Source organism: Amphiprion ocellaris, chromosome 22 (assembly GCF_022539595.1).
Source record: "Amphiprion ocellaris isolate individual 3 ecotype Okinawa chromosome 22, ASM2253959v1, whole genome shotgun sequence".
Taxonomy (NCBI): domain Eukaryota; kingdom Metazoa; phylum Chordata; class Actinopteri; family Pomacentridae; genus Amphiprion; species Amphiprion ocellaris.
Genome location: NC_072787.1, coordinates 14088822 through 14108149, shown reverse-complemented (window position 1 = coordinate 14108149; position 19328 = coordinate 14088822). Strand labels below are relative to the sequence as shown.

The following is a 19328-nucleotide window of genomic DNA, read 5'->3' as shown; positions in this document are numbered from 1 at the left end:
GTACGGCTTCTAGTTATGGATGTACTGGACATTTTCCTGCAGAAAATAACAACCAATATAGCTCTCTGAGACATTAACAGTCGCCCTGAAGGTTTTTTTTTTTTTGACTGAAAAGTGCCTTTGGGCGAAGAGAATACTTTATTTTCACATTTAAGTTCATGCTCAATTGATTTCACAGCAAAAGCATGCTAGATCAAAAGATACAAGGAAGGTGCTCCCAGTGGATGAAACAACACAATTGTGAAAAAATAAAAGAAAAATGATTCTCAGAGATCTAAATATATCTTCCTTCACATCACCCATGTCCTGAGTGTGCAACTTGTCTCCTAGAAACCCTCATAAATACCACTGACACTTTTTTTCACAAGACAGAAAGAACACTTGTTTCACATCACATATAATTTACTTTCATCAGCAGCAGTTAGACCCTCTGGCAGGGACTTAGAAGCTAGTCAACCGTTAAAGTATTTAACATTTATTGCTGCCGGAAAATCGTGTAAAATTGCAAGTGTTTTCTGATTCCTGAGGTCACGTATTGTTGCACTACCTGTGTATAAACACTCTAATTACAGTGTCACTGATATTTAGCTGTGGTCTTCCTCAACATAAAGGTTTGACAATCCACAGTGAAAAGAAACACATATAGCCGGAGGGTGTCCACACATTTACACATGTAGGAACACACACACTCACGCAGAGACAGAATGACAGACATATACTGTAGACACAATGTGCCTCAATTTGTAAATCAAGACTCAGAAGCAGCAGCAAACAAAGAGCTCATTTATGGAGGCCGACGCCACAAGACAGCAAGGCAGGCAAGTGAGAAGAGCCAAAGCGTTTTGAATAACCATCAGCGATGCCAGGCGGTGAGGATATGGGGTAATTTGATTTCCGGTGGGAGATGATAACAACAGTTAACAGCTATGCCTGAGGGAAACTCTGGAAAGGTACAATGACATTGGGAGTAGGCAGAAAGAAAAGGGCGGACAAAAAATCCAAACAGGGAACATAAAGTACACCCCTGCCAGGTGCAAACTAAAACTATCAAGACTACAGGGCTTAAATTATACATTAGAGTAATTAGAGCCGAGCTGGATTTGGATTCAATCTGATGAAAGCTTCATCTTAGTAACTGCAGAAAAACTACATAACACTTTAGAGCCATCAAAGGGATACGACCAACAGATCAACAGCGAAAATCCTTTGACTTTTAATCAAGGGAAGAGTTTTCAGGTAGGAGGGGTTGGAGTTGTCGTAAGGTGACAAAACTGCTGTGGGTATGGGAGGATGTTTCATAAGGTTGAGTCAAATGATTGACTGATTAGTCAAAGTATTTGACAAAATAAATGACAAACCTACAATAACACTACACTACGCTGAAAGATTTCATTTATTCTGGATATTTACTCAGATTTTAATTGGTTTGAATTTGTGGTTTGTGGAGCAATACTAAAATACCAATGCTTGTAATTGTGACGTTTCTCTTCTGGTATTGATTGTGATATTAAAAGAGGAAGATCTGAACATAGTTAGGTGCGGTAAAAGTCTCTTCCTGTCAAAAAGACACAACATAAAGAAAACGTGCTACCACCAGGATCTAGTCTACATAAGACATGGTCATATGTGAAATACAACTATAAATGCATGAGCTACTGATGCTTGTCTGAAGAGGAGAAGAAAAGTGCTGTTAGGGTGTGACAGACTTCTATCACTGAATCCTTTGGCAGTGGCAGGCAGTAACTAGGTAATGAGACACAGAGAGACTGTGTTTCTATGGTGACGTTTATCACCGACCGTGGGAATGTGATTCGTGTCCATCTAGGCTTTAGTGATGTTGATGTTCAAACAACCGCAGCAGGCACATTATGAAAGTATGGACTGCAGTTTTATTTAAATTGATAGAAATAATCGCGTCAGCGAAATAAACAAATACGGCTGTAAAGCAAGTAATGAAATAAATAAATGCCAAAATGTCAATGTAAGCACAGCAACATTTGTTTTCAGCTTGGAGCGAGAGTTGTGTCTCTGGGATCACCTCACATCAATTCAATAAAATATTTCTCTGTTGTGCTGTTATTTTCAAAGCCCGTAATGCATAAATGGGTGTTTTATTGCCAAAAAGCAGCACATTTTAATGCTGGTTGGGTGTCATTTAAATGTACTGAACGTAGGCCTATGAGCAACCAGTGCTCATTGACCCAGTCTCATTTCTTCTGAATAATAGTTAAGAGATTATTTCAAAGTGTAGGTGTTGACACATTTATATATTTATTCAGGCATGTATTTCATTATACATTTTATTGGCATTTTCTCTATTTAAATACCAGCATTCTACATATATCAGTGAGCCTATTTAACCTATGGACCCCTCTCGACCTCTACAGCAGCTTATGTATTTCGAGACAGATAAAGCTACATAAGATTTACCAAAGAGTGCAGTGTACCACAATTATTTGATATGCCCCGTGTATTTGTACAGTTTCTAGATGATTCTCCAGGAGCAGCGACACTCACACGTTTCCTGGGAAATGAAATGGATACAGCCTACTTCTTATTTTCCTTTTCTGAATGCATTAAGCTTTTGTGCACAGCAAGTATCGGTATCAGTATTAGTATCAAGGATACTGGCCTGGGTTTTGCTCGCTATCGGATCAGAAAGCGCTAGCTTGGGTGTAAAAATAAAATGTACCCTTTGGAGTCAACTGCTTTTGGTCCTCACGTGATGACAGCAATCCCATTAGCACTTAACTAGCAAGCACACAGAAAATGCAATCATCTTCTATGCAGCACTTTGTGATAAATACACGGTACGAAACATGGGTGTGTACTTGTAGAATGAGAATGAAGGATCCAAAGGGACTGCTGTTTTGAATAGGGATCACTTTACCACAAAAAGGTGATATTACATGTTTTTTTTTCACTGTCATTAAAATACCAAAACGAACAATGACTTAATCCTAATAACAAGCATTATCTGTGGGGACAGAGCCAAATAGATTAATCCTTCGTCCCCCAGGCTTCCTTTGTTGTCCAAAAACTGTCATAAACAGGCAACTGATGCACATTATTACATTGTTCCTTTACTACAATGAGCACTGTACTTCACTAAATACCAGTCAATCTTACTTGTAAACCAAATCCAAATCAAAGAGTAGCTGAAAATAGACGGCAAAAGAAATATAAAGTTTACTGTTTTTTCAGTAATGTTTGCTAAAAAACACAGTGCCTTGTTGGTCAAAGAATTCACACTGATGTTTTTTTTTTTTTTTTTTAATTACGCATAAAAAATGGGGTAACATAAATGACACATTTTTAGAGCTTCAAAGTCGCAAAGCACTGTGAGAGCATCGCAGGATTTGTCAACAGTAACAAGAGTAGAAGCTCACAGAGGCTTTCCCTACAAGCACATTTGACGCCTTCTTTAGGAATGATAAATGGCCTTGTTTTGATTTTGCTAACGTTTACATCTGCCTGCATAACAATGTAATAAACAAACAGGTGCTTTACAAAAGTACAATATAAGTATAGAGGTGAACAGTAATAGTACAACTATATCCAGCAGTCATGAGTGTAGAGAATAAACTCTCATAAACAAGTCTCACAGGGTCAGTCAGAAGGTTGTTCCATCGTTAAAGAAATAATGGCGTCATGAAGATAGCTCTGGAATTCCCACAGCAGAAGTCAACAAACACATGCTAAACAACTACTGGAATGTAATGTTCTTGCAAGCCTCTCTGTTTGTATATGTCTGTGTGTCTTACCTGTGGTGGCCGTTCAGGGATTGGTTCATTGCGCAGGGCTTGCAGGGCCTTCATGGCAGCGTTGTGCCTGGCTGCTTGGCGGGTGCGTCCCTCACCTATAAACTCATGACTCCCCACAGACAGCTGCACATAGAAGATCTTAGGAACAGGATAATGGTACCTAGAATTTTTTTTTTTTTTTTTTTAAAAAGAGAAGAAACAAGGGCTTATTAGTCAAAAATCTGTTCACCATAAATCAGAAGGAGATGGATATTACAGGACGGACTTGTTTATCCTCAAGTGAATGTTTATTTCTGGCTGAAAAACAGATGAAAAACAAGGAAGGGAAGAGGTTCGAACATTATGAGCCAAGTTATCAATTCACACCATTTACACCGTTCCCAAATTAAAGGCCCACCACTTCATCAGGGTCAATTACTACACAATAGCCTGTTGGCCAACCACTTGAGTAATGCCTTGCTATTGAATCTCAGTTCAGGGATGCAAAACAAAGCACAGGGACATATATCCTCTCTGCTTTCTTCCTACCCCGAACATAGATTATACTCTCTTTCTTTGGGTCTTGACAGAGCGGGACTGAGCTGTCACCGAGCAGATTTAGAGGTCTGCGTGTGCGATACCCCCTCCTGGGTCAGTAGGAGAAGGGCTGAGAATGTCTGCTGGAGTGAGGACAAGGAAAGAGAAATAGTGGGAAAACTAATAAGGGAAGAGAGAAATCCGAAGTTTTTAATATCCTTCTCCCTGTCCGCTTTACTCTGCCAATATACACTTATATTCACAAGGACATACAACCACCATATGTGGTCGACACAAATGGATAACAGCAGCTGAGATTTATGAAAATGTGTCTTGACTAGCGTCTGGTTCCCAAACTGTATTCAATATTTTTCTGTTTGGCACTGAGCTTTTAATGAGAGAACAAAAATCTATAGCAAGTGTATATGGTGGCGTTTATTTCACTACTTGCTGAAGAAAATTAAAACAGGCTTTAAGGATATATGGCTATCCCTTTTCTCTGTGTATACATTTCAGTACCGCAATATCCTACTTGGCACTGTAGCCAAGCTAATGCTTGATTGAGTGCGTGTGGGAATTTAGGGAACCCAAGAAGCAGTTTCTTTCACAACAAATTGCACACATGCACGTCATTAAATGAAGACATATCACGTTTAGCTAGCCCTAACCCAACAAGTGCTTTTTGATATGTCTGAAAACTACAAACAGCCCCTCGTGTATATTCTAATGTATTTAATGACTGATCGCATGTTGTGATTCATTTATTCTTTTGTGTCTCCTAAAGTGTAACAGGACAAAGGGTGTGTTCCAATACCCATATTACTGTGTGATATAGAATGCCAGAAAAATATTTCATATGTCCAAATACATTGCATGTCAAAATACATTGTATGTCAAATGCAGTTTGCCAAAAATACCCGGATATCCTACTACATCAAGTCTCACATTACACTATGCAGGCCAGCACGCTTTTCTGGCCATTCTGAGGTACAATCCTCTGCAAAGCAGATAATACATCACATATGTAATAGTGTCCCACCCGGGTATAAACCAGCCTCAGCTGCAAAGAGCACACAGACAAATGACAGCTCAATTCATACAACAGACTGCTACAAATATATGAGCAAGACAGCCAAAACTTAAGATGCAATGTTTTGATGAAGAGTATGTCCCTATTGTAGGCATATTGTCTGCAATAGTATGTATTTTTGAAGACATCTGCAGAATCTACTGAGAGCAAAAACTAAAATTTGGTGAATTGCAACAAAGCCAAAGAGTCTACTGCCATGCAAGTCAACTGTCCTGTGAGGTTGAACAATGGTGCTTTAAGCTAATGTTCACATTTTTATGCTAACTCCCTCACATTACAGTGTGCTGAAGTTTAGCAGGCATATTTACCATGTTTGCCATCTTAGTTTAGCATACTAGTATGCCAAAGTTTGGTAACTAGTGCAAATTACAAAGTAAAGCTGAGAATGTAATTTTAAAGTATTTGGCAATAAACCAAAGTCTAGGGAAAATTTAAATTTCAACCTAAAGACATTGGATGGAAAGTCAGGGGATCATCACAGTTACTCCAATCCATCTTAAGGGGAGCACGGACATGTGCTACAAATTTCTTTAACAATCCATCTGATAGATGTTAATAATTATTAAAAATAAGGGTAACACCAAAATCATTAGGGTTCATCCCTGGGGCATCATAGATGTCTTTAATTTGGTTTAGAAATAAATGTGACTTTAAATCCAACAGTTGTCAAGACATTTCACTACAAAACAAACACAGCAACCTAATAACTAGAGGGAAGCCAGGGATTCACCAAAAATAGTAAAATCCATCAACTAGGATCCACAAATATCACAATGTACTAAATTTAACAGCAATAACTCTAGTAGATATTTTAATGTGGATCAATGTGGTTGAGTAATGGACAGTGACAAACATTTTCTGTAGCATTTCAACACCTCTTTTAAAGCAATGGTGTCTTGACATGAAGATACTGCAAAGGCTTTACTTGGGATTTCACATCTAAAGAAACTGATTCATTGGGAGTATTACCTCATCAAACTGCACTGTAGCAACGTCACCATATTCCCAGATGTCAGCCATTACTTTGGTGTGTCTAATGTTATCATAACTGACAGAAACTGTGACAAATACTACATGAATAAAACCCAACAGATAAGTGGAATCAACCTCAAACCTGAGAAGTCTCCCGAAAGATGAATATAGACATTTTTGGCATTTTTTAAAAAGAAACACCAAAAATACTACTACTTAACTTACAGTAACTATTACAAAATAACCCTTTACAACACAGTTGTCATTTTTCTAACATCTCCTCTCCTCTTCCGACTCTCCTCGTGTCTTTCCTCAAACTTCCTGCTCGACAGGCCTAACAATGAGTCAGCGTATTACTCCCAGAATTCCAGCAGGTCTTTCTCCAGGCCCCCAGCCCTCCTCTCATCCGTCTGCTCTCAACTCCTGGCCACGGGAGCCGTCCCTGGGCGGGGGCCTGCCTGGCCCTCGCACGTCAAGTGTGGCCCCAGGGTCTCAGAGGACATGCCAAGTGCAACATGGGCTCCGGCCAACAGCACTGAGCCGAGATGGGAGCAGCTGGGGCTGGAGAGCCGAGTACAGGTGCAGAGAGGAAGAGAAAGAGGGATAAGAAAGAGAAAGAGGAGGGAGACTGAAGGAGACAGGAAAAAGGGAAGGAAAGAAAGAGAGTAAAGAGAGAGAGAGACATGGAGGGAGGCCTGTGGGAGATCCGACTCCGCAACGTGGGAAAGTAGTGGCTTACACACAAGCAAGTAAGCCAAGAACACAGGCGAGCACACATACACACATCAAAATCACGTAGTCAAGAAAGGCTAGAAAATCACTTTAGTGTTCCATAGCCAGGACAAAAATCACCACATGCTAGCTAGAGCTGCTTATTATGTGTTATCAATTCTTACTCCTGGTATTATTATTATTACTACACAGAGGGAATTGGACCAGGTCTCCTGTAGGGAGGGTGTGGAGACTGCTCAAAGGGAAAAGGAAAAATCATAAAAAAAAAAAAAGCATCATTGTGTCTGTGTGATGACGCAGGTGTGTGTATGTGTAGATCTAGTATGACTCAAAGAAGAGAACAACTGATGCCGCAACTCAATCAAATGATAACTCATCAACATTTAGCAGTGAGTAATGAATTTGACTTTGAAGGCAGAACATTCCCTGCAGCTCTGTTTAATGTGAGCCATGTTAGTGAAGGTTACCGTTTCATCTTAATCATTCAAAGACTCACGCATGAGCACACAAAGAGATAGACACATACTCAGATCCCCATGTTTATAAGCCCACACACAGCCCAACTGGGAGACGGGAGATTCGGTATTGCAATTATTACTATAAATGACAGGGTGACATTTCAGCTGGAAACTATTTTCTTCCGTGACAGGAAAAACTATTCTAAATGCTTGTGGAGAAAACAACTCATTTTCTCTTACAGCAACCGTATGAGACACGTCTTCTTAAACTGAACTGATCATGTCTAATCTTCTCCCATGATGTTTTTATTATTTTTGCAGAATATTTACATTCACAGCATCAGATACAGGCACTAGTTTCCATAGTATGCGAGTCATATATCTTATACAGAGTGACGTCAGACAGATCAGATCAATATTCACATGCTTAGATAACAACTATGCTCACATGGCCATGTACCACAGGTTGTGAAGGCATTTCGGAAAAATGTAACATGGGCGTGCCCTGTTATTCCCAAAGCTGGTTTTCTTTGACTTTATTTTTCAGGCTACGTGTCATTAAATATATGATATTCATTAAATAAGGCGAGATTGTTGATATTGGCAACAGGTCATATATTAAGTTGCCTATATACTGTGCAATAACAACTATATCATAAGGATTCCAGTAAAGTCCTGGCAGATGTTTGTTTCAGCCAGTGCAAAAATATTGTCAATAATGTACATGAAATGATTGAATGAGGGCACAGCAGTCTCATTTAATGTGTAAATATTTGCTGTATGAATGGATTGTACATTTATAGAAGAGACAGGAATATTTCTTTGTATATTGTTGCATATATTTACTGGTCACTTCATGGCTGCCTTTCACTGTTGCTGTGATAATGGACTTTTACTTGGTCATGCAAGCTGCCATAAATGTACTCCTCTTGTTATTTAAAATAATCAACCTTGATTATAAAAATGTAGGCAAACAATTAAAAACTTTGATCAGAGTCCTGTTACTTCCATTCCATGTATTGTAAAACTGGCGAAAGAGGATGAAGAAAGAGTGGAGTTGGCCGTGATCAGGGAAAAGAAGCAGCATTAAAAGTGTGAGTATAGTTAGTATGGTGTCATCTACTGATTGGTTGGTTTGAAAATCTTAGTGGCAGTAACAGTAACATTGTGGGATTCTTGTCCCACAGTTTGACAGTCAGACGTTTTCCTGAAAATTGGTCGTCTTTGCCACAGAATCACTTGGTGAACTACTCTGACCACAGTTTTTGACAAACAGAGCAGATTTCACCACTTTTCTCTTACAACTTTCATTGGGAACAGCCAAAATTCCCACAGCATAACAAATATTAGTGTATCATAAGCAATGTTTGTATTAATTTCAGGGCAGTCAGTTCATAAGCCATCCACATCCAAGAAGGTAAAACAGTCTGAGAATTAACACTGGATGAATTCGTCATATCCACCAGTATACTGACATTGTGATGCTTATGTAATCACTAATTACTTGATTATTCATATTTTTAAAGTCATGAAATTAATCAATTAGTAAACGACTTAATCATGTGGTAGCAGTGCTATGCTTAAAATCCGTCAGATTCAGATCAGGAGATTCAGTAATGTTAACACTGAACATCAGAAAAGGAAACGATATGACCTCAGTGACTTTCTCCCCAGAAACAGACAGGCAGATTTAAATATTTCTTAAACGCTTGATCTCATGGGAATAGTCTCTAGAGTTTACTTCGCACAATGTGGAAAGCAAAAAGAATACCAGTGAGCTACAGTCCTATAGACCGAAACAGCATGTTGATGAGAGAAAACCACTCTTTACACAGTGGCGAGTAGAATGCGCAACATGTTGAAACTTGAGGCAGATGGGCTACAGCAATAGAAGACCACGTCAGGTTCCACGATTGTCAGCCAAGAACAGCAATCTGAGGTTGCGGTGGCCACAGACTCACCAAAGCTGGCCTCAAGAAAACTGGAAAAACGTACCATGGTCTGCTGAATTTCGATTTCTCTTCATGCTGCAGGATCAGAGCAAGATAAAATCAGAATTTGGAACCAACTTACATGGTGTCCAGTCCAGGCTAGCAGCGGTGGTGTTGTGGTGTGGGGAATGTTTTTCTTGGCCAACTTTGGGCCCCTAATGGCACTCAATCATGGTTTGAATGCCAGAGCGTATCTTAGTATTGTTGCTGGCCATGTGCATCCAGTTTTCCACCTTTTATTGGCTATTTCCACCATGATATTGTACTATGGCTCAAAAGCAAACGTGGTTTCATGAACATAGCAGTGAGTTCAACACACTTCAGTGGCCTTCAGAGTAATCAGATCTAAATCTAAAGGAATACGTTTGGAAAATGACAGAAGGTAAGATTCATAGCATGAATGTGCAGCTGACAAATCTGCAAAAATTATGAGACGCAATCATGTCAATATGGGGCAGAAATTCATATAAATATGCATAATATGGTGGCTGTTTGAGAGCAAATGGAGCCTCTGCTTCCTCATAAGGTGTTTGCTCAGCGTACGCGCCCACATTTAACTGTCCTCAAATTATCTGGTTCGAAACATTTAATTTGGTTGGAAATTTCATTTTGAATAAGTGGAACACTGCAAGTGCAGACCTTCAATAAAAGCAAATAATTGAAAACCACGTACTTCACACCAACAAATAGTAGATAATTACAGCAGATTCTGCAACAGCAAAGAGCAGCAGAGGCAAAAGTGGGCCAGCCACACAGATAAATAAGAGCACATGAATGAGGGAATGTACCGGCCTACTTGTCTTCCAGCGTCACTGAGCTTGACCAAAAAGATATCTACTGGCCACACATGCTAAATAGCTGTAAATAGCTGTATGTATGAACCCACAGCTACACACACACTCCCACACACAGCCTTGTAAAGGGGATGGGACTGTCCTGGAAGCAAAAGGGTGACAGAGATCTGGGGGGGAAAAAAAAGCAAAAAACTTGGACAAGCTCACTCCTCCACCAGCTGCACTTTCTTCCAATCTCCTGCCAGACCTTTACTTGTTTTCTCTCCCTCCCAACTTCCATGCTTCATTCCCTGTGTCCATCATTGATTGCTCTCCATCGCTTCAGCCTCACGTAACTGCACATGTAGAGAATACATAGTGGTGTGAGAAAACATCCCATGTAGTCAAGTAAACACAGCGCTCAAAACACCAATGTCATGGTGTTGGAGGGGGGGTGTATTTAAAGTTCCTCGGACCCTGTCTGAGGTTACAAACCACTAATCCACATGAGAGAACCTGATCCAATGTGATGGTGGAGTAGCGGTTTGAAATAATATGATTTCTTTGGCCCTAATTGCTCGTTAAGCCTGATTTTAGCAGCGCTTGTATATGAAACACAAAGAGAAAAGTAATCATTGTTTCAAACCAAAAATGCTGAATTTCTTTACTGCACATAAACAAAATTTGTAGGCAACATTATTGTGATTTCTCTTGCAACTAGTTCTATTGTTGGTTATGTATGTAAAAGACTTTTACAAAAGACAAATTGATTCATATTTTTAGATTACTTAAATACAACATGAACACAATGTAACCAAATCAGTGTCTTTGTTGGTCATTATTTTTGTGTTACTATGAGATGTTTTCACTTTAGTAGTTAAAAAGTTTAGTTCCATGATGGCCACATTATTAGGCCATATATACACCAAGAGTCTATACATGAAAAGATAACCAATGGTTTACATGCGCACACAAAAATGTGACTAACATGCAGGAAAATTCATAAATAGCATAACTGTATGTAATAAAAACAATGCTTTTGGTGACAGTTTTAAAAATGAAGCTTATAACAGATGTGTGTAGAGACAAAGTAAACAGACTGAAAATTCAAACAGATTCACAGTGATAATGTGAAAGTATATGTGTGAGATCTGCAGCGGTCTCGGAGAAGCCACAATGAGCTTTACTCAATCAGATGTCGCCTAAGGCAGCCGTGACACAGAGATACACTCATTCACTGCAGAGGAAAAAGGATTCAAATGGTTCTTTTATTGTCAAATCACCCATGTTGGAGAAATCCGATGATAAATCTTGTGGTGGCTCTCTGAGATAAAAACTACTGATGCACAATAACAGTAACATCTTCAACATCAGCCATTAAAAGATTCAAAAATGAAATATTGGCCCAAAAATTAACACTGATAGGCAGATAATGCATTGAAGGTTTGTGTGAAAACATTACATAAAGACGTTATATAAAAAATAAATATGGCATGTTTACCTGCAAGTTGAAATACAATTATTTTGTTGGTTTGTTTATGCATTTAAAAAAACACTGTATTTTAAGTCCACGCCTTTCAGTGAGCCATCACAATAACATTAGGTATAATTACACTACAGGAGACACTTGATGTTCTCTGCAATTAGATAGATAAATATGTATGTACTGATATATGTGTATTTATCAGTATCGGTAATCATCAACAATGCAGAAGTATCAGCATATTGGCAAAAATCCAATGCACCCATAGTATAAATTTTGACTGCTTACCAGCATGTGGCCAATACGTGAAACGGTTAAATCAAGTGTATGTGGGGTCATCAAAGGCTTTGAACTGTCGCTAATAACTTTTATTCCTTATTTTAATGTAACTAAATCTTAAATTCTGTAGGATTTAAATTAAGTTCACCATTGACCCAATCTATTTACTCCCTCATATTATTCCAATGTGATGCACTGCTGTGCCTTTGTGCTGCAGACAGTCAAATCACTGTGTTTATCGGCACCGGATGTCGATCAAGTATAACATAGACAGTGCCTAAAACAAAGCTTTTAAAAAAGCTAAAGTTAACTTTAATTAAATAGTCCAAGCTGACAGTGTTCATTGTTCTGAATATTTGTTGTGGTTTTCACTTTGTACAAGAAATTATAGCTGTCTTTGTGAGAGCTCTGTGATCAGTGTACCGTTCTGGTGCCCTCCTTCCATACCTGGCTCATAACAAGTCAGAACCCTGTGTAGGTCTCCTGACCGCTCTCCTGTCTGACTTTATTGCTGGTTCCCAGCAGTGCATCACATTTTGTTTCCAAACACGATAGACCTTTAGTACTGTAACTGACAGGTAGCATGCTATGAGAAAAAATATTAATGGGCTTGGGAAAAAACTAAGGCTTGATTTCATTATGCTAGTAATAAAAGCAACCACTGGAAAATAATTGATTCTTTAATTATCTGACTGAAAACAGGCATCGCGTGAATAACTTTTTAAACACAGAAAAATATCAGTGAGTAATTGGAGACTTGCCAATGTGTGAGAACCAGCTACACCATGTGTGTATTTATGTGACATAGCGAAAAAAACACTTCTTAACCCGTGTGCCCTTTTAGTGCCAACTGTTACGACTTGGCTGACTGAGAGGAATGGCTGGCTGAGGATCAGTCTAAAATCAGAGCCTTCTGTCCTCATTAAGAATATTACATTGTGACCTGCTGTTTTATGTTCATTGTCATTAGGAGGGAAAGACTAATTGCTTAGTTTAAAAAAAAATCCAAATTCTCCTGTGCCATTTTCTGAAAAGAAAAACTATTAATTTCTCGTGCCCAGAATGTTCTGAAATGGATTCTGTGCAAGCCAATAAGCCTGCAAATGATTTGCCTTTGCCTTTTCACATTAATATCTCTGGAGTAATATGTCACCTATTTCACTATTTAGTTCCCCTGAAACTTGACACAGCAACATTAATGAGCATTTCTGATTGATTGTATATCAGGGACTACAGTACATATGTTGTATGCATATACTTTATTATTTAAACTGGACCATTTTCTACAAACAGCTTACAGGTACCTTGTTAATCTATCAAGATAGGGCACATCCTACCTCATTTGGTTCATTTCTCTTTATTCTTCACCCCTCTTTGATTCTTTCAGACAGGTGAAAGCAATGCTGTGCAATCTATCGCACTGACATGTCCTTAAATTTGTGGATTTCTGAGCTGAAGGGTGGTTTGCTGCTGCCGAGAAACAAAAAACACAGCCCTAATTACTATGGAGGATGTAAAACACACATTTCTCTCTGTTTCCACTATTTCCCCGTGAGTTCTCAACTGGTAGGACCACCAAAGAAGAAATGCAGCATCATAGAACAAACTTTGTTTTGACTTTTCCCTGCTCTGATGAAAATTATTATGATGCAATATGACAGGTCCTCAAAGAGGTAGATGCATATTCCAACAGCGCCTCTGCTCATGATTTGATTCAAACCAGAGTGCACAAAGTCTAAATTTGTAATAGATTCATATTTCTGTGTTCCTCAGCATATCTTCCAGTGACACATCCAACCACAGCAGAATTATGTGGACCGAGTTCAAAATGTGGTTAAAATTTTAGAATCTGTTGTCCCAGAAAAAGGAAACCTGTCTGCCAGTTACAGGAATTGAGGTTCCAAACACCTGGGTATACTCCTGGAGTACAATTTGGCTGGAGTTGACAATTTTTTTCTTTCTAATGATACAGAAACAATGAATACAATTTACCACTGTTACATTTTATGCATCTTTATCTTGGTGGAAACACATAAAGGATGATCCCAAGAGTCTAAATGGGATCACAAATAACTACAGGAGTGTCTTTGGAGACTGTCAAGGAGGCACATCACAGAATAAGCAGAAACGTATTTGCAGAAATGGGCTGAGTGTAATGAAATCTCTGCTGTTCTGCAATGTTAACGTACAACAACACGAGAAAGTAGGACAGCGGTGTGTCCAGACGACTTGATGTGCATCAACCCGTGATGATCCACGCCAACAATGGGTGCAGATGTTATGATGCGTGTCATGTGGTGCTGGTGTCTACTGCCCTAAAAAGAGGGCAATTTAAAAGACTCAACAAACAGTCAGAAACACCAAGACTTTTTCTTGACTACTGAGCACTGATACCGCACAGCCGGCCAGGAGGTACCACTAATCGCTTTGAGCACTGCTGAAAAAGAAGCGTCCGATTTCCTGGGAAGAGATTCAAGTAAGTGGTATGTTTTTGTAAAAAATATACAAATGCGAGTTCTCGTGAAGAAGAAGTCTACTCAGTCATCTGACACACCCTGCCAAACATACTGAAAGGCAGCATTACGAAAGGTGCTTCTACTGACATTGTGGTCTCGGGTTCATTTTTAAATTCAAAGCAAAAGAGGAGAGGAAGAGACACAGAGATACACAAACACGAAACTCTACTCAGAGGAGAAGAGATGAAAGGAGAGGCTAGACTTCTGTGTCACTGAGTCTGTTAAACACAAATCATTCCAAGCATTTGTTTATGTTGGACCCATATTCCACTCCTCCACCCCCAGTCTCTTTAATAAAACACTGCTTTATGAGTTTACACCCATTTGTACAATTAGGACATATTATCCTTTGTTCTGGCATGTTGTCCAATGTAAGTGCTATATCTGATTTAGTGATTTACACAGATATGTGATATATTTTTCAAAAAATTAGAATAATGCAATAAAAAGCTATTCCTCTCATGTCTCTACAGCGTGGGCTTCGGCAGCTCCCTTTCGTTTTCGAGCAACTGTAATGATGGGATGGATAAGAAAAACTATATCTGTGGAATGCCTGAGTGGACGAAAGAGCACACAGCGTCCCGATTAGGCCGTAGGAGACTGTGAAGCCTGACAGGCCAGTGAGCTATATAAAAAATTAAACCTGAGTGGGAGAAAGTGGGTGAGGAAAAAAAGAGATGACTGCATGTGCGAAGAGGACCTCAGAGGATATATGATACCTTCACATAGGCAGAGATGAGAGGAAATGTTGAATATAGAAAAGCGCTCATGGGCAGATTTGCCTTTTCAGTGGACTGAGCTGGCCCAATTAGAGATGGAGATGACAAAGTACACCTGTGTATCTGTGTGTTCTCTTGTCTTGTCTGTGTCTGCGCTGATGTCTCTGCTGTTTGATGTTCTACTGATCTCCTGAAGGCATCAGAAGGGTATTCATTTTTCAAGGATAAGTATCTCTCCATCGCAACTGTCTCTATATTTCTTACATGAGAGCGCACTCGTGTACACACACATTTCTCAACAAGGCATCTATAAGGATGACATTGATTTTGCAAGGATGCTGCCATATAGCTATAAGGTAAGTCTAGAACACAGCTGAAATGCATTTAATCCCCTATGTGCTGCAATCAACAGACATGAGCTCAGTTACTTTCGTGTATTTAATATTATTCATTGATATCTGTTGGTGATGAGCCTTAAGCAATTATCATTTCAGCATTATTGACAGTTTTACCTGCTTACCATCCAAAAATACCAAGTTTATATCAAGAGGAGCATGTTAGTGTAAAGTGAACATCAAAAAGATCTCATGTTGTCATGCCTCCAAAAGTCACTGACACCGTAGATAGAGTGCTCAGTAGCTACAACCACTCATAAAATACTTCCGGTAATATCAGTGTCTTAACACTGGAGTGAAAATACAGTGGAGTTGTTAAATAAGCAGACTCCCATAGAGTAAGTAGAAAAGACCATTAATTTTTAAGTAGTGTTTGTGATGTTAACAGCATTTGTAAATTGTATTTAATTAATTTTTAATGAAACACCCCAGCTTTAACCAGTGATAAGTCCTAGATTTATTACTTTGCAGCCTGCATTAATTGATTTTTTTCACCACTAGAGTCAGAACACAGCACTAACAAAGTGTCCATCCATTAACTTTTCCTGCTTTATAGTACTGAGAGTAAAGGGGAGCCAATGTTGGGCGAGAGGTGGGGTAGACCTTGGAGTAGTAGCCAGTTCATTGCAGGACTAACACAAGAAGACGAAAAAAACATGCACACTGAATTGTGAAAGGAATCCACAGGAAGAACATGCAAATTCCACACAGAAAGACTCTAGCCAACCAGCAAGTTTGAAACCAGAACTTTCTTGGCAACATTAGACCAATCATTGCAACTTATGGGGCGCTCTTGGTGGTAGAGTGAGTTTGAATAACCAGGTTGGCCAATGGGAAGCTTGTGTGTTGCATGGCAGCTCTGCCACAATTGGTGCGTTTGTGAATAAGAAACACACTGTAAGGTGTAAAGGTTAAAAAAAAAAATCACCATATAAGTGTGAACTATTTACCACGGGGCTTATCTAGCGATCCAGCAGCAGAAACTGAGTTGTGCTTCTGACCACGTGGTGAATGTTCACCAGCTAGTCATTTACGTTCTCAGCCTTTCGCTGTCAGGTTGTAGGCAATGGGTGCATCAGAGTTTTTCCATTGAAAATAACGGACTGCTGCAGCTGGAAACAAAGTCAATAAGAACAAAGACACTGAAACAAAGCAGCAAAAATTGCAATCCTTTCCAATGAGCTGGAAGCCAGGAAAAATAATACATGGAGCTATAGGGGAACTGCAGAGTCAGGTAATAATTCCATGTGGATTCATCATAACAGGATAAACGTTATGCATAACAAGCAGTAATGTTGTTCACAGTTAATATAAAAGCATTAGCCGCAGGTGTAAATAGCACAGGTGTAAAACCAAAATACAGGAGCTCTCTTTATTCTGTCCTGCTGGGATAAAGTTTAAGACTAGCCAACACAACATAATGTAGATAATTGCTTCACCACAGCACAGGTGACCCATTCTTCCTCTCATTTCCTACAGAGAAAGCAGTAACGGCCAGCTCATTATCTGAACATTATCACAGGAGGAAATGTCACACAGCAACGAACCCCCTGTCTTTCAATCCACTGTTCTTCCAGCCAACATAATGTTACTGTCATAAACAAATGAGGGCTGGGAGGAGGTGGGTGGCTTCAGACTGCTCAGCTTTGCTCTAACAGGGAAAGTCCTATCCAAATTCCAACTCTGACAGAATGCAGGATGCAGGCGCCCCCGCCCCCCTGAGATCAGAGCAGCAGGAGGAAAGCTGGGAGCGCCGTGGATAAACTGGAGGAGCCCAGTATGACTCATTGGAATCAGGTGTTCCAATGATAACACAGGAGTTAGGGATTGTCCATGAAAACGGTTGATGTAACCAGATTTCTTGATAACACAAATGCTTTCCTGATTCGGTGATCATTTTTGTTAATCATTTAGGCTGAATTTCCACATGTTTCATAGCAGCCCAGCAACTGACCATTGTTCCCGGAGAATGAACAATGGTGTGGTTACGTCTGCATGATAACAGAGATGAATCGCTGATTTAAACATGGACTTGGATGGTAAGGAATTATGCACAGATCCTTCGCCATAAATAAGATTCATTAAGACGCTGATAAATGCACATTTCATATTATCGCTGTATTTCCTCATCAGGGCACTTTCTGAATGAATCAATACTGGTCTTGGTGGTGATTAGAGCGCTGATGGATCAGAGCCAGGCTGCCCTTTTAATGGTCAGATTTTCCATCAACATGACTCTGGATCACTCTTATTCATCATAATAGGTAAGGACATGGGCATGTGGAAACCTTCGTTTCCCTGCAGCATCATTTAGGTGATGGACTGTGAATATGGCCTGTCACTCCGCCACATAGTCAGTCACCTGATTAAGAGAATTCATATTCAGAAGGTCTCACTTTCATTAATCCAGGTCTCCACTACACTGAAAGAAAGAGACCTCTTGAAAACATAAGTGACCTTGAGATAAAATATGTCTTTTCTGTTTCAGACACACACATCTCTTAAGCCCCTCTCTGTCTCCTTACAACGTGGCATAAGAAAACAAAACAGACCATGAGGAACAGCAAATGCCTGTCTCTTAGAAACTCATCAATGTGACATATGACATTGACAGACAGATGCTGGAAAACAGATTTTCCCCTCTACCCCAAAGACATTTATCTTTCACCCCCTGTTTGTCCCTGCATGGATCAAATAGTAGAAGATGTGAGCCAGATGCTGGACTGTCTGCTGACTACACTCAGTTACCCAATCCTGCGACTGAATGACTGACATTTTTCTGTTAACGTATCCACATTTTAGAAATAAATTCCATACATTTGGCATCGGAACACCTTACCTTGGACCTCAATGAGCCAAAGTTGATGCAAAAAGCACAACAGACATACATGCTTGTCACTACATTTAGCGCCTTAATAATAAAGACTTTACCTTAAAATCTTTCAGATTACAAGGCAAAGATCCTAATGAATAAAATCCTACAGAAATTCACCATATTCCCAATTTACAGGTTACAAAATGGGTGCTCAGTCACCTTTGGAGAATAGTGTGATAGGACCTTTAAAATGAGGAAACACTGCCATCTGGAGGGAGTCATAATGCATCTTGAAAATGGTTAAAAGAATGTCAAACTTACATGAAAACTGGCTTTATCAGAGTTACCATGTTTTAGGAACAGTGTGTTCTTTGGAGCTGCATAACTCAACTTCTGTTAAGTTGTAAGCACAACAACATGTCAACTAATCTCTGTATTTAATACAATATTTAGAACACTAATAACACCCTTAAATAATATTTATACTAAGCTGACATTTCAGTACAATTATTATAGAGGATAAAGCTGTGGGAAGAAATTTTAAACAAGTATAGTAAGTGCACTATTTATGCCATGTCAAAAACATAGGAAACAGACGTACTATTTGGTCTTTTATAATGGACTTTTTTCCACACTGTTTGCTTGATGATCCTGCTTTTTCCTAACTGAGACTAAAAGGATATCTGGATTTGGTGGCAGCCAGCTCAAAAAAATCCACAGGCCTAAATAACATTCCTTCACTGAGGGAGAGCAGATCATTAATTGCGCCTCTGTGGCATTTTTATGGAGTTTTGGAAATGGCTGGATGGCTCCAGCAAAGAAGAA

At 39.4% G+C, this 19328-nt stretch overlaps 1 protein-coding gene across 1 annotated transcript in view; it reads right to left on the bottom strand.

Moving 5' to 3' along the window:
* Window positions 1-19328, bottom strand: part of stau2 (staufen double-stranded RNA binding protein 2) — a 96719-nt gene that overhangs the window by 70332 nt on the left and 7059 nt on the right. The window contains exon 6 of the mRNA XM_023276083.3: window positions 3765-3924. Within this exon, the coding sequence (XP_023131851.1) occupies window positions 3765-3924 (160 nt within the window). The remainder of the gene's footprint in view (window positions 1-3764; window positions 3925-19328) is intronic.